Below are 15608 nucleotides of genomic sequence, written 5' to 3'. Positions count from 1 at the left end.
GTCCACTAATTTTTATGGAGGGAGGGGCATGGTGATGCTCTTTGGATAGTGGCAAAAAATAACTTGGAGTCTCTCTCCTTTCCTTGGGTGGAAACAGTATTTTCCTGACAGCGGCCCTTGGATTTCCTGAGGCTTTAATTCCTGTCCAGCTGCTCTGGGTCAACCTGGTGACAGATGGCCTGCCTGCCACCGCCCTGGGGTTCAACCCCCCTGACCTGGACATCATGAATAAACCACCCCGGAACCCAAAGGAACCACTGATCAGTGGGTGGCTCTTTTTCCGTTACCTGGCTATTGGCTGTGAGTAGTTTTGTTTATTTTTTAATGTTGTTGATTTAGAAACAAGATGTTTGTGGCCCAGAATTTTGTATATTTACCTCTTAAAGGCACATTTTTCTTCCGTCCCTGTATTAGGATAGCAGAAAGTGGAGGCTGCCCTCTTACGGTTTAAGGAACTGTATACCGAGTTTATTCCCTGTGTCAGCATCCTCGTCCGTGGACCTGTGGGAGTGAGGTTTTCAGATTTAATTCAGGGGCAAAGGGGCACGGGATGACTCAGGCTTCCTATCACCAAGATACGAAATGAAGTTCCCTTCCCTGAGTGCGGACGGGCCCGTGTGCTCATCAGCAGTGGCTGGTGAGGGCGCGGAGCCCGGCCGGCCGCGGGCCACGCTCTCCTGTGCGCGTCGCCCCGGAGACCGCGGCCCCTGCCCCAGGTGCCAGTTCTCTTCCCCGCGCCACAGGTCAGGGACGGGAGCCCCAGCGAGGTTCAATAACTCCCTGGGGCTCCACGGAAAGGTGACGGTCCCGGGCCCTCCCGCAGGCGCTCTGGAAAACGGGCGGCGGCCTGCCGCACAGCCCTGCGTGCGCGCTTTGTCTTTCTGTGCTCCTGTCCGTCGGCTGGTTTCCACGTCAGCACCTGTGCCCCTGCCTTGTCCTGGGCACCAGCCGCCTGCTGCTCCGTTGCAATAGCCGGCGTGTACACTTGTACCCTTTGGGTGGGTGCTACGACCACAGTGGAACATCCCCTTATTTTTGAGTCCCTGTGTTCCCCACTCCCCCTTGTTGCGTCTTTGTAATAAACTTGCTGAATTCGAAAGTAATTGGTGGGGGGAGTAGTGCAGGATAATCTCCAGGCGTTGCCGTGTCGCTCAGTGTTCTGCACTAGCTGCTTTAACAGCCTTCCATATAAAGGTTCTGCCAAGCCTTTGATGGAGCACATAAATTAGCATGCAGCTGATAGCATCAGCTTGTCTGAAAGTCACGGATGGTGTGATCTGGTCCCGCCAAACGGCGAGGCCTTATATGGAGGACACACACCTGCCTGCTGCCCTAACGTGTGCCGGCTGCGGGCTAGGGCAGGGCAGGGCTGGGGGGGAGGTCCTGCCAGCGCAGCAGGACGATTCCTCACAAGTTCTGGAGCGAAAGTCGCCTGGTTCTTCTGTGCCCCGGACCCCTGTCCTTGCGGAAGCCCTCGGTCCACTGCTTTGGCACAGGCGGCTCAGGTAGCCGTTGACGTGCCTCGTTCACCTGTCCCGGGGAGTACAGTGGCCCGTGGGGCAGGAGCTGCAGTGAATGCTGCAGGCTGCAGACCCGACGTGTGTCAGCGACGCAATGTTCATTCCCAGGTTACGTTGGTGCTGCTACTGTGGGTGCTGCCGCGTGGTGGTTCATTGCTGCTGATGGCGGTCCAAGAGTGTCCTTCTACCAGCTGGTACGTGGCCGTCTCCCTGTCTGTGCCTGGGGTGCACGTGTTGCGGGCCCTCACGAACCAGGTGGTCCTTGAGCTTTCTGTGTTTGGGGTGGCTGTCGGGTGATCGTAAGGCTCCAACAATCTGCGGTCGTATCTGAGATTATTCTGAAGGACTCTGCTTCTCTGGAAAGTGGGGTGAAGTCTTGTGTGGGTTTGTGTTCTGGGCTTAGTGTGGAATTGGTCTGTGGAGTTAAGACAATGTATTTGGCTGATCAGGAACTTCATTGGGCTTTTGTTGCAGAGTCATTTCCTACAGTGCAAAGAGGACAACCCCGACTTTGAAGGAGTGGATTGTGCAATCTTCGAGTCCCCGTACCCAATGACAATGGCGCTCTCTGTCCTGGTGACCATAGAGATGTGCAACGCCCTGAACAGGTCAGTGGGTCGTCCTGGCGGGCTGGGCCGCACGCCTGGCCACCGGGGCACTGTGGGCTGCGCGCGTCGTGGTGGACCGAGGGTCGCAGGAAGGCTCTTCCTTTCCAAAAAGAAGGGGGATCATGCGGCGCTGGCTTCTGAAGCGTGAGCGTCGCCACCTCCAGGAAGCCGTGGGAGTGTTTAGCCGCGTGTTCCTTAAGAGACGGTGGAGGACAAAAATAGGGACTTCGGTACCCGTGTGTGCCAGTGCCCACGGGGAAGGAAGGAAGGAACTTGTTCCCTTTAGCATTGCGACAAGTGGCATCAACCAATTAAGCCAGTGACAAAAATGGAAGCTTCAGAAATAACCTAAGTGTCAAGGGCAAGTGAGCTGCTTTGAGCCCAATGAAATGGAATCTGCTCTGCTGAAGCCTAGATTTAAAATTGGAAGTGTCCTATATCTGAACGTTTTCCCTTGCATTTGCCCCAGCAGAAACTTTATCCAGTGGAATTAGGTCAGTGGGTGATGCCGAGTTAGCTGCCACTTTTGGAGCGTGGTCCTGAACAACCTGTTAACTCTGCGACACGCGCCTTTTCGCTGGGCCTGTTTTACGTACCTCTCTCCCGCCCCTCGTCCCACAGCTTGTCTGAAAACCAGTCCCTGCTGAGGATGCCGCCCTGGGAGAACATCTGGCTCGTGGGCTCCATCTGCCTGTCCATGTCACTCCACTTCCTGATCCTCTACGTGGAACCCTTGCCCGTAAGCCAGGGGGGGCCGGGCGGGGCCGGGCGGGGCTGGGCCGCCTCGCCAGCAAGGCTGGGGGCTTGACGGGCTTCTCTGGGTTTCTTTCAGCTTATCTTCCAGATCACACCACTGAATTTGACCCAGTGGCTGATGGTGCTGAAAATCTCCCTGCCTGTGATTCTAATGGACGAGACACTGAAGTTTGTGGCCCGCAACTACCTGGAACCTGGTAAAGAGTGTGTGCAGCCTGCCACCAAACCCTGCTCGCTCTCGGCATGCACCGACGGGGTTTCCTGGCCGTTCGTGCTGCTCATAATGCCCCTGGTGGTCTGGGTGTACAGCACAGACACTAACTTTAGTGACATGTTCTGGTCTTGACTGACAGTTTTCCATAAAGAAGATGTTTAACTTAATCAATTAATTTTTTATTGTTTAAAGCAACTGTCTTTCTGCTGAATTTTCACATGAACATACTGGCTGGTGAAGGAGGTTTCATACTCTAGATTTTGTTTTGCTTTTTCTGACTCCAGTGGGGCAAGATTTTCCTTTTTTATACACACAATTAAAGTGTCCATTGACATGTACAGAGAACTAACACTATTTTATGCAAATATTTTTTTGTAGATGAAAAAGCATGTACAGTGTTCTGTTTAATACTCATCCTTGTATAAAAAAAAAAGTTGAGCCAGCAGACATTGTCAGCAAATTAATTGGCAGCAGATTTTAGGAAATGAATGTGTGTGGTTTTTTCTAAAATGAAATAGCATGTGTTGTGTCTTTTGCATGATCATCTGGACTTAATCTGAGGTCACAGTCTGATTTTTATTCATAAGCCAATTTTTCTGCACCGGGCAGAGTACTGCTACCTCAGTCAGTATTTTTCGGTTTGCCACGCCCTCACCCCCCTCGGTTCACCCCCCACCCCCCACCCCCCACCACCCCCACCCCCAGGCCCGCTCGGCTGCTTCTCCTTAGGATTTCGGTGGTTCTGTTTACATCAGTCTTAACCAGAGGTATGCCTGTTCTCTCGCTTGTGCAGAAAACATTGTTCCAGGTTCAATTGACTGGGTTCATGTCCCCTCATGTAGCTTTTAAGGTTATTTATTTAAATGTCTAGTGTGTTTTATTGTAACAGACATTTTTTTGCCAACATTGCCTATATCAGGGGCATTTCACACTCTAGTTTAAAAAAAATAAACATTTTAAATGGACAGAAAAATAACTGCCTTGTTTTTAACTCTTAAGTGGCTTAGCTTGAACTTATCACAGGTGTGTTCAGCTGAAGTTGCTAGCTCACACCCTCAGTTTTCACTGTGCTCAAGGGGAAGAAGGGTCCTGCTCTGCTGCGTAGGTAGCTGTAGGAATTTCATTTTTTAATGTATAGGCACTGTCACCTGTGACTCATGCAAGTCCCTGCTGGCCTGTGTAGCCTGGTGTAGAGAACACAAGGGCAAGTGTGTGTGTGTGCGTGCGTGTGTGTGTTTTGTACAATCTGTAAATAGCTCATGACCAAATGCACATACTGTATAGAACTATTTTTATTTGAACGCGGCACTAACCACCGCGGTCGTACTGTGAGGGACGTCTGCGCACGCTCCAGACCAGCCTCGCCAGCCGGGCGTCGGTCACTAACAGCCCTAACCGTGGTGTCCCTCCAATGCCTTCCACCGCCCACCACCTGATGTGAGTATCGCTGGAGCTCAGACGCGTTGGCCGGAGGCGGCTGCCGCCGGGTGAGCGCGCCGCCTGGGGCCAGGCGCCCGGGTGTTCCGTGGCCGTCCCTGAGCGCGGCGGGCTGGCCGGCCGGCCGCCTAGGACGGAGGCACGGCCAGGTGCTGGGGAGGCCGAGGGGAAGAGAAACTTGTTCTGGTTCGGTCCGACTGACAGGCTGGGGGAGCTGTGCCTTTGCTAGTGCTGATGAGGATTTATAAGAAGTCGTGAATCTTTGTTACACCCAAAGGTTGATCTTTGTTAGCTGGAAGGACTCATCCCAGAACCTTGGTTCGTTAAAAAGCAAACAACTAGTGAAAGCAAGTAACTGAACTGGTGAACTCACGTATCCACAGGGTCCTCTTGAATAGGCCACCTGTCTGCACCTTCTGGGTCACAGCTGCGACCTGTCTTCTCTCCGCAGGGGGTGTTGGGGCACAGCTCTGCGCGGCCCGCCGCCGACCGGCCTTGTCGTTCGCGGGTGCAGGAGGCCCAGGCGGCAGCCTGTCCAGCGGGCCGCAGCCCCCTCCCTGTGAGGCCGAGTGCCCTGGGGAAGGTGCTCGGGCCCTGGTCGCAGGCTCAGCCAGACGTGGCGTCAGTGCTGGAAGTTCGGGGGAACGCTAACAGGCCTCAGGCAGGACAGGTGCTGTTGCCAGGGTCGGAGGTCTGAGTGTGAGGGGCCGAGGTGGATCACGGAGACCGAGTGCAGAGCCCTGGCCTGGCTCGCTGAGGCTGCTCTCGGGGGAGGGGGTCGGTGTGCTCCGCAGAGAACGTAGAGGCATAGGTTTGCCAGGTTGGTTGGTTGTGTGTTCTTGGCATCACGAGCGGTGAAGAGAGATGGGCCCAGTGGATGAAATGCAAGGGGCGCGTCCTGGCCGCGCGCTGAAACAGGACGGAAGGGGGTTGGGCAGTGTGCTGTGCCGTGGAAGCTGAACTAACCCAACAGTCACGTTCTCCTGGCTCGGTTCCTCCGTCCAGTGGCCTTTACAGAAATAAGCTTAGTGCTGTGAGCTGCTGGAGGAGCCAGCACAGCCCCAGACGGCCCTGGGCCGGCGCTGCCCTGTGGTTTCTCGGCCTCGGGCCTGTCCAGCCCACGGGGGCGGTTAGGGCGCCCACTTCCCTCGGGCCGGCAGCTGGCGGTGGGGAGCAGAGTCCCGGGTCTGCGCACTTCAGGCCTCGCCTCTGGAGAGCAAGTCTGCGGGGGGGTGCGTCCCTGGCCTCGGGTCTCCGCCCAGCCCCCTCCTCACCCAGCAGGGAGGCGCTGCCGGCCTCTGCCGCTGCCACCGTCAGTAGCGGGATGGGGCAGCCTCTTCCTCAGACTCACCACGCGGGTGCTGCCAGGCAGTTCGCCCCAGCCCTTTCCCAGCGGGGGCTCCCGCCCGGGCTCGCCCAGCCCCTCTGGTCCGGCCTTGCCCGGGAGAGGGCAGGCTCGCACAGCCCGTGCTGCGTTTCCAGGACAGGGAGCCCGTTCCGTCGGGACAGCTGCGTGAGCCCACGGTCAAGCAGGGCCGCCGCCAGCCCCCTCACAAGCAGCTGCCGCCGCAGCACCCTCAGAGTGGGCCCTCGGCCCCCTAAATGTCTGCGTGGTAGGCATCCCTCAGCAATATGAGGCCACGGCGTTAACTCGTGTCTGCCAAGCACCTCCCCGCCCGCAGCCCGGAGCCTGCTTCGTCTGCAGAGCTAAGGGGGCCTTTGCCTTTTAAATCGAACCCCCACGTTCTGTCGGAGCCTGGCCCTCCGGCCTTCTTTCTTGGAAGGGAATGGCGACGAGCAGCCGAGGGACCGGGCAGGGCCGGGCCTGTGGCCCGGAGGCCGCCCCTGGCAGGACAGGGAGGGGGGCCGGAGGCCTGGCGCTGACTGCCGCACCCACCGCTCACTTGTGCTTCGTCCCCGCACTGCTAACCGAGACCTGTTCCTCCTCTGGCCCGGCTCACTCCCGCTGCACCTGAAGCGACTAAGTGTCTGCCTGGCGGCATGCCCCTGAGAGCCAGGGGGTCTGTGTCGCGGAGCCAGTGCTTCTAGATGCTACTGCGTGTGGGCAGCGCCTCAGGGACAGTTGACCGGACATGCTGGTCTTCGAACCTTAAAAGATCAAACCGAATATTCCCTTTCATCTGTCACTACTACTCTTAGTCTTAAGTAGATATTCTCACATTCCCTCCCCATATTTCATAAAGCTGATTTCCTCTTTCTTTCCTTTTCAGCAATACTGGAGTAACCGCTTCCTAAGCCATTTTGCAGAAATGTAAGGGTGTTCGGTTGCGTGCATGTGCGTTTTTAGCAACACATCTACCAGCCCTCTGCATGATTGGTGTTGGGAGGGAAAAGAAAAGTAGAAAAAGTCCCCAACTCATTGTGTGTTATGTGGAGGAAATGTGTATTACCAGTGGGGTTTTTAGCTTTTAAATTAAAATAATTACAGATGTACAATTTAGCTTAATGAATCAGAAAACCTCTCCAGAGAATTTTGGTTTCTTTGCTGCAAGAAGAATGAGGTTCTGAAACCTTATCCAGGAACTTAGGCGCCATCAGCCAAGTCTCTGTATTTCTCTGTGCAAACTGTCATAGCTTATATAAATGTACAATATTCAATATTCAGTTGTAATGCATGCCTTCGGTTGTAAGTAGCCAGATTTCCCTTTGGTGTCATTGAAACATGCTACTTTTTAATTGGCCCTGTACAGTTTTGCTTATTTATAAATTTTTTGAAAACACTACAGGTGTTGAATGGTTAAAATGTAGGTCTCCAGTTCATAACTTCAGTTATTTTTTGAGTGTGCAAACAGCTATTTTGCACTGTATTAAATGTAACTTATTTAATGAAATCAGAAGCAGTAGACAGATGTTGGTACAGTACAAATATTGTGATGCATTTATCTTAATATAAAATGCTAAAAGTCTATCACAACGCATGTTTGACTTTAGACTGTAAATAGAGATCAATTTATTTCTGTGCTGGTAACAAAGGCAGTGCACAGACACGGTCCATTTCGGGTAAATAAATCTATTCTGCGTAAGTTCACAGTGTGGTGGTGCCTGTTTTGTTGGGGTGGGGGGCGGTGCCCCGAGGGCCTGCGGCCCCGAGCAGTTGTGCCCTGGTGTGTGTGAAAGGAAGGGGAAGTTCTCGGACTTGACTTCCTGGGCGGAGAGCAGAGGCGCTGTCAGAGGGTCTGCTCGCGTGGCGAGACTCCTCAGGCGGCCCTGCCCTGCCCTGGCCCCGCTGTCTCCCCTAAGGTGCGGGGGTGGCCGAGTGTGTCCTTGGGGGTGTTTTCAGGGATAATGGACATGATTAAAAAGCCTGTGGCTTGGAGAGATGGTTCTAATACTGCTCGGATGCAAAATGTGAAATTCCACTTTCCTTTGGCTGATAGAGAAAGAACTGATGTAGTAGTAGGGCAGGTCCCGAGATTCATTTATTTGATGGTCATTTACGGCTTGTCTGCCGAGGGTGGACAGGAGTGGGGCTTTCCTGTGTCCTCAATTCCCTAAGATAATTCTTTCGTCACTTAAAAAACCAGGGTTGCAAGGATTGTTGGTTGATTCTTTAAACCTAATAAAGACAAGCCCCATCAACTCTACATATATGGAAAAAAACATTGACTAAAACTTGAGTATCTGTAACTCCCATTTTATAACACGATGAAAAATGAGCCAAAAGTAATGAAAACCCAGAAGCACACTCCCCGCCCGCCACTGCCCCCCACCTGCACTGCTCTGCAGAGTGGGGGGCCTCTGCAGAGTGGGGGCCGCAGAGGAGGGAAGGGGAGGTGCCTGGAGCAAACAGAAAGCAGCAAGGGTCGTACCGGCTCTCTGCAGACATCTGGTTCTCGGGCACGTTTCATGATTCTGGGGGCTGGAGGGGCGACATCGTCACGTGAGGGATACATAATTCCTATGTCAGTGATCCATGAAAATGCCAGTGGGCACTTAAACAGAGAGGCGGCGTTTTAGCTTAGTCAGGGAAAGCTGGGTGGCTCCTTACGCCAGTGGTCCTCTTTAAAATGGGGATGGGGCCGTGGCTTGTGTGGCTCGGCGGATCAAGCGCCTTGCCTGCGAACTGAAAGGTCGCCAGTCTGGTCCCCGGTCGGGCAGATCCCTGGGTTGTCGGCCAGGTAGCCTACACTGGGAAGCGTGTGAGAAGCAACCAGTCAGTGTTCCCCTCCCCAGTTCAACCCTGCCGGCGAGTTGAAACAATGAGATTTCATCTCATGCCCATCACCTGGCCAAACAATGGGTCTTCTGATACCAAGGGTGTGAAAATGGGCCCTCCATTGCAGAACAAGTGGGTATCACCTGGTAAATTTGCAGACGCTTTCAGTACACAACCCAGCTGGTCCACTCCTGGGTCTACCTTAGAATTTTTCACACGTGATGTTTATAAAAGAAAAGTACTGGAAACAACCTAAATGACCAACAGCGGCAGGAAAATGGTTACAAGGATATTTGAGGCATATTGCAGTCACACTGCAGCAATGAAAGTGAATGAACTGGAGGCATCAACAGATAAATCTCCCCGCACAGTGAGACCGAGGGCAGTGTCCATCAAGCTCATAACACGCAAAGCAGAACCACGTAATAGTCTCTCCTGCGGCCCGAGGGCCCTGGCCGGTAAGTCAGTGCACAGCTTCCTTCGTGAGAAAGTCCTGCTCACACAGAAAAGTCAGCTAAACTAAGCTGAAAGTGGGTTCACGTTTGGGCGCAAACTCAGCTGCAAGTGGGCAAGTAGTGAACAGGTAACAAGTTCAAAGACACCAGCCCTAAGGGAGGCGACAGGACAGTGCTTAGTTCCAGGAGGAAGGGAGGAGGGCGGGTGAGCTGGGCTCCACCTCTGGCGGCGATGCTTGGGTGCTGATGGGTGTAGGCGTTCATTGTGCCTGTTTGCAGATCAGATTTAAAAAGCAAACCAGGAAAGTGCCAGGAGGAAATGTGGAGGAAAAGCCTTTCTAGGCATGACACAAAATCCTGGAAGAAGAGCAATAAACGGACTACATAAAAAGGTAAAAATTCCAGAATTGAATAAGCCTCTAGAGTTAGGAAAACAGGTTTGCTCGCAGATAATTAATTCCCTTCACATGTGATCGGCAAAGATGAAAGTGGATACTGATCTCTCTCCCCTTGACAGCTCGCATTAGGAAACAAGTACTCAGGCCGGTGCTGAGAATATTAAACCGGCCCGATCCCTGAAAGGCAATCTGACAACAACCATGGTATTTTTAAATAGCCATAACCTTTGGTCAAGCATTTTGGAGAAATCCGCACACATGTACGCAAAAAAAACAAAAATAATCCTGCGGCACTGGTGTAGCCAAGGAATGGAAACCACCTGGATGCCCATCGGTAAGAAAGATGCTGAGTTAACGAAGAATATTAATACTATGGACTATTACAGTCGTCAGAAACAAGGCAGATCTGTGTGAGGTGGCAAGGAATGATGTCTAACACACGAATGCTCAAGGGCAGAGCAGTCTGTATAATAGCCTGTCATTCGTTTTTAAAAAGGGAGGAGGTTAACAGTCTCCAGCAAGGATGGTTGCTGAGAACCGAAAACGCTGTGATGCAGACGGCAGATGGCGGGGGCCAGGTTTCTCACCATTGGGGCGACCCACACGGCAATGAAGGACAGTTTGAGACACCAGGGTGAACTCATGCTTAGCTTGATATGTACATGATTCCACACAGGACTATTCCTAGTTATGTGCATATGAACATGCATTTCCTCGCACTCTCAACTGAGGGGCGAGGAGCAAGGACATTCCAGTAACAATGAGGACTGACAGGTTGCCGGTTCGATTTCCGGTCAGGGTGCATGGCTGGGCTGCAGGCCAGGTCCCCGGGTGGGGGCGTGTGAGAGGCAACCAGTTGTTCCTCTCCCTTTCTTCCTCCCTTCCCCTCTCTGAAAATAAAAATCTTTAAAAAAAAAAAGACAGCAACCCACAGAAGCAAGAATCCCAACAAATTACAAAGGAAGAACAAAAAAAATCAGCTCAGACTTAGTATAGTGAACCGCAGAAAGCCCAATGCAGAGAGAAAATCTTAAAAGCCGCAGAGGGAATAAAAAGGCATCACTGCTGAAGGAGTGACAGGTGTCACTGCTGACCTCACGGCGGAGGCCCAGGGACAGGAGAACGACAGCCTCAGGTGCTGACAGAGATGCCCAGCAATCTAGAAGCCCAAACCTGGATATACAGTGTGTAAAGAACCCGGCGTACAATACAGATATTTTCAGACAGACAAATTCTTCACCGGCAGACTCCCACTGAAGGAAATTCTGGAAGGGGGGGTGGGGCGGGCAAGCAGTAGGGGTCACGTGAAGGCCTCCGCCACCAGGAGCAGGGAGAGGTCCCGGCCGGCGTCAGACATAAATGTGTGAGTCTGCGTGTCACCAGCAGCAAAACTAACAAACCCACAGAAGGAAAAAAACGAAAGAAACCTAAAAAGAGCAAACAGGATACTAGAAGATGCCAGAGCCCGTGCCAAATATAGCCAATGACACCGTAAGAATGTATTAAATGTGTTCTATTTCTGAAGGAGCGTGACCGGCCGGTCCCGTTGGGAAAAGCGGCCTGTGTTTCTCACGTGAGCCCAGCCGCCGGAAGACACGCACACACGCACACGCACACGCACGTCCAGCGGGCAGCCAGGAAGTGCTGGGGAGTTGAAACTGGATGAGGTCACGGGTGAAAGATGACCCAAAAATTAAGACACAGTCTCCCTGGGCCGGAGGCCGTGCAGGGAGGACCAGACCTGGCGCTGAGCGGGGCTCAGGGCAAACCACTGGCCCAGCGCCGGAGGGGGCCCAGTCCACAGCCCAGAGAGCAGATGTCGTGACCCCCAAGGGACCGAGATTGAGCCTGGAGGCTGCTCCTTCCCCACAGGCCCACCCCACGGCTTGAGAACTGACACCCCCTCCACAAAACCCCCCACACCCGACTACCGGGAAAGGGGCCCCAGGCGCTCCGGGTACAATCCTTTTCGGAAGGAACACGGGGGCACAGCCGGGCCAAGGGGGCTGCCCACAAGCACACGGCCCGACAGGCCATCAACCTGCGGCTTCCGCCTGGCGGCGGAGGGAGGCCCTCCCAGCTGGGAGTCCTCCAGGGGGGCTCTGGGAGCAGAATGGAAACTCTCAGAGGACACAAGCGGCCAGCAGCACAGCCCCCAGCAGCACAGCCCCCAGCAGCACAGCCCCCAGCAGCACAGCCCCCAGCAGCACAACCACCCTCATCAAGCAGGCGGCTGCCCTCAGCCCTAGTGCGCACGACGTCTGACCTCAGTCCAGAAGACACTCCCCATCCCAGAGCCGGCAAGGACCGTCCTATGGGGGACGGGGCCACAGATCCCAAAGGGCCAAGAGGGCGAAGGCAGAGTCCACCACAAGCTCACGACGACGCCAGCAAGAGGAAGGAAATGGGGTGCTCCCGGTGTGCGCCCCTCAAGCTGAAGCCGAGGGAGGCCTCCCTGGGGAGGCTGGGGCGGCTGCGGGAGGCCGCGGGCAGCCCCGCTTACAGACCCCCCGCAGGGACAGGACCAGGGAAGACCCAAACCAAGGTCACTAGACCCATTCACTCCGCAGTCCTCCACCCGGGAATCTACCCAAAGAAGGAAAGAGCTGTGAGCGCCGAGGTCGCCAGGGTCGTTTATACAGGGACGAGCCCTGAAGGCTGCGCTGGCCGCGAGAGCGGCGTCCTGGCGGCGCTGCCCTCGCAGACGGGTGGGCCGCAGCGAGGAACACACCAAAGCTCCGGGGCCAGACGCCCTGGGCGCGCGGAAACAGCGTGTCCGGGACTCGGTTGGCTCGTCCCTAAGATGGGCCGATCCTACCCAGGCTCCGTGGGTGTGAGGCTAAGGATGTGACGACGACACAGGCACAGGGTCTGCCTCCTCTCCAGGCCGGGCCCAGATGAGCGTTCACGGAACAGCAGCTCAAGCAAATCGAAATGACGGAGTCTTGACCGCATCTAAGACGCGAGAAAAACGCAAGAATGCCGCCGGCGCCCCACCCCCACCGGCGCCCCGCCCCCGCCGGCGGGGCGTGGGAAACAGGCCCCCCCACCTGCTGCAGGAGAGCCACCTCCCGGCGGCCTCGGAGCACGTCCCCCGAGGCCCGGAGGTGTCACTGCCCGGGACTTGACCCCTGCGTGCCTCCGGAATGTTCCGCCAGCGTGAGCTTGTGGCACCGCGAACCGGCGATCCCACACACGCAGGACTGGAAACAACCGCCCACGGAAGCGGGCGCGTCGCCGCAGCGGAGCCAGCCGCAGAAGGCGATGCTGAGACGCTGTCACGCGCACAAGGGGGGGCGCGCCGACACCCTGGCGCGAATTTCCGCGTGGACACCTTCCGCACACCTGTCAGTAGGATTGGGTGGAAGCTCAATACCATTTTTCTGGGGATATTACCAGAAACTTAGTTTGCAGACACAGGGACTCGGTACAGACTGGGGAGCAGACATTTTAAATTGTATACCTCTCTCTCTGAAATTTTTTGAACCATGTGTTCATTTTGCTAAGGGAAAAAAAAAAACCCACAGGCCCCAAATGGCATCGCTCATGCTAAAGGCCTGTGCTACCAACCCTAGATTGCACACCTGGTCTAACCGTGGTGTCAGCCTCTCCCAGAAACGTAATCTTAACCAGTCTGGAACTTTCTGGCCAAGCACCCTGAACAGGCATCTGCATGATAAAACCCTTCCCCTTCTCTTCCCCCAAATATTCCTTTCTGTTCCTTTGTCAATAGCCCCCTTGTCCCCCTTTCTGCCTATAAAAACCGCCCAGTTTTGCCCTGGCTGGTGTGGCTCAGTGGACTGAGCACTGGCTTGTGAACCAAAGGGTCACTGGTTTGACTCCCGGTCAGGGCACAGGCCTGGGTTGCGGGCCAGGTTCCCGGTTGGGGGCACGTGAGAGAGGCAACCACACAGTGATGTTGCCCTCCCTCTCTTTCACCCTCCCTTCCCCTCTACCTAAAAATAAATAAAACAAAAACCTTTAAAAAACAGACAAAAAACCTCCCCCTTTGCACAGCTCCTCACAGTGCCCTCTGGTCGCTAGATGGGAGGCTGCCCAGTTCAGGAATCACTTAATAAAGCCAATCAGGTCTTCGACCTGCTGCCGAACTTAGTCTTCAACAGTTTATGTAACACATACTACAAATGCTTGTGTTAGCAGGGTTATTTGGGTAGCAGGGTGGTCGGTCATTTCTCCACTGTTTTTAAGGTTTTCAAGTATCTGTAACCAGACCTGCCACCCTGCCCACCTGTAAGTGCGCTTCAGTGGCATTGAGTGCGTCCCCAGGGCTGTGCGCCACCTGCAGGACTTTCCCGATAGTCCCAGTGGAAACTGTCCCATTGACCCTAACTCCTCACTTATCCCCCCTCCTCCTCCCAGCCCCCACTTCACGTCTACAAATTGGACTCCTCTAGGGACCTCACCTAAGTGGAACCATACAGTGTTTGTTCTTCTGCAGCTGGCGTATTTCACTCAGCATAATGTCCTTAAGGTTCATGCATGTTGTAGCATGTGCCAGGATTTCCTTCCTTTTTCAGACGGAATCACGCCCTGGCTGGCTGGGGTGGCTCACGGGACTGAGCGCCGGCCTGGGAACCAAAATGTCACTGATTCGATTCCCGGGCAGGGCACAGGCCTCGGTTATGGGCCAGGTCCCCAGTTGGGGGGGTGTGAGAGGCAACACGTTGATGTTTCTCTCTCACATCGATGTTTCTCTCCCTCTCCCCCTTTCTCCCTCTCCTCTAAAAATAAATATATATTAAAAAAAGACTGAATCACATTCCATTGCATGGGCTTGTCACATCTTGTTGGTCCGTTCACCCGTCCATCACCAGGTGCCCGGCTTGTTTCCGCCTTCATGAACACCGCTGTGTGGATCTGTTCAAGGCCCTGCTTCACTTCCTCTGGGCCCAAACCCAGAAGTGGGGTCGCTAGATCACGACTGTTTAAATTTTCAAAGAACTGCCAGACTTTTCCACAGTGGCCATATATATCATTTTACATTCTCGCCAGCAGTACACGAGGGTACTCTCTTTTTATTTACTTAAAGTTATTCATTTATTTTTTAAAAATTTTTGAGAGAGAGAGGAAGGGAAGGAGAAAGAGAACAAGAAACATCACGTGTGGTTGCCTCTCACATGGCCCCCCGACCCAGGGACCTGGCCTACAACCCAGGCATGTGCCCTGACTGGGAATCGAACCAGCGACCCTCAGGTTCACAGCCCGCGCTCAATCCACTGAGCCACACCAGCCAGGGTGGGTACTCTCTTTTTACACTGTTTTCTTTCAATGGCTGCTAAGGAGACCGAGTTGTGGGCTTCTGGCTTATTCCTGGTGTTGCCGGTACCGTGTGGTTTATGAAGTATGTGACGTGTCCTATGCTGGCAGCACTGACGCCGCCCACGGCAAGCTGGGAAAACCCCACACACCCTGGCCCGCCGGGCCAGGTGCAGCCGGGCCGGGTCGCTACGCAGGAACCCACCCATTGTGCACCGGGGTTGGGGGGGATGCTGGCTGGGGCCCCTCCGGCCGCCCCCGGTAGGGAGGCCGCTGGAGAAAGCGGAAAACCTTACGAGGGCACTCACCTCTGCAGGCCCTCCCAGTGCCGGGCATTCCTGACGGGCCGGGTCTGACCGCCGTCCCCGGAGGCCACGGTGAGGTGCCTGTGGAGTCAGGCCTCACCGCCTGTCGGCGGAGAACGTGGTGCTGGCAGCACGCGGTGCCTGCGGCCTCGGGGCCGGCCCAGCAGGCCTGGGCACGGGCTCCGGAGACCGGCCGTGGGAGTGCCTCCCACCCACAGGCAGTGCCAGAGGGGGCCCCGAGGGGCCCTTGAGGTCGAGCCCGCAGCTCCCGAGACCCTCAACCCCCCTCGCTCAGGCCCCTTGCTGTTTGGGCCAGGGCACACCTGTGCCCGGTGAGGAGGTCAGGGTGGGAGTGGTGGAAGACGCGGATGCCCGGACCCAGGCCGGGGCCTGGACTAAGGTTCAGTACTGGGCCTGCGGTCTGCACGGCTGAGAAGCGTGCGAGTGCGAGTGGGTTCCGT

The 15608-nt window shown here is 55.0% G+C and overlaps 1 protein-coding gene across 2 annotated transcripts in view; it reads left to right on the top strand.

Annotated features, from left to right (window-relative positions):
* The window catches only part of ATP2A2 (ATPase sarcoplasmic/endoplasmic reticulum Ca2+ transporting 2), a 50047-nt gene extending 42463 nt beyond the window's left edge, over positions 1-7584 (top strand). Inside the window, exons 16-21 of one of the 2 annotated variants that reach the window (XM_045844610.1) lie at positions 98-300; positions 1629-1714; positions 1995-2128; positions 2750-2867; positions 2961-3081; positions 6767-7584. In XM_045844610.1, the coding sequence (XP_045700566.1) occupies positions 98-300; positions 1629-1714; positions 1995-2128; positions 2750-2867; positions 2961-3081; positions 6767-6780 (676 nt within the window). In that variant the 3' untranslated portion in view covers positions 6781-7584. Of the gene's footprint in view, positions 1-97; positions 301-1628; positions 1715-1994; positions 2129-2749; positions 2868-2960; positions 4075-6766 lie in introns of those variants that run through there. The other variant, XM_045844603.1, reaches the window with a different exon arrangement.
* Positions 7585-15608: the final 8024 nt, after the last annotated feature.

This window comes from Phyllostomus hastatus, unplaced genomic scaffold (assembly GCF_019186645.2).
Source record: "Phyllostomus hastatus isolate PE091 unplaced genomic scaffold, TTU_PhHast_1.1 phas_contig_1162, whole genome shotgun sequence".
NCBI lineage: Eukaryota > Metazoa > Chordata > Mammalia > Chiroptera > Phyllostomidae > Phyllostomus > Phyllostomus hastatus.
The sequence above is the reverse complement of the archived record's forward strand: the minus strand, read 5'-3'. Positions and strand labels throughout refer to the sequence as shown.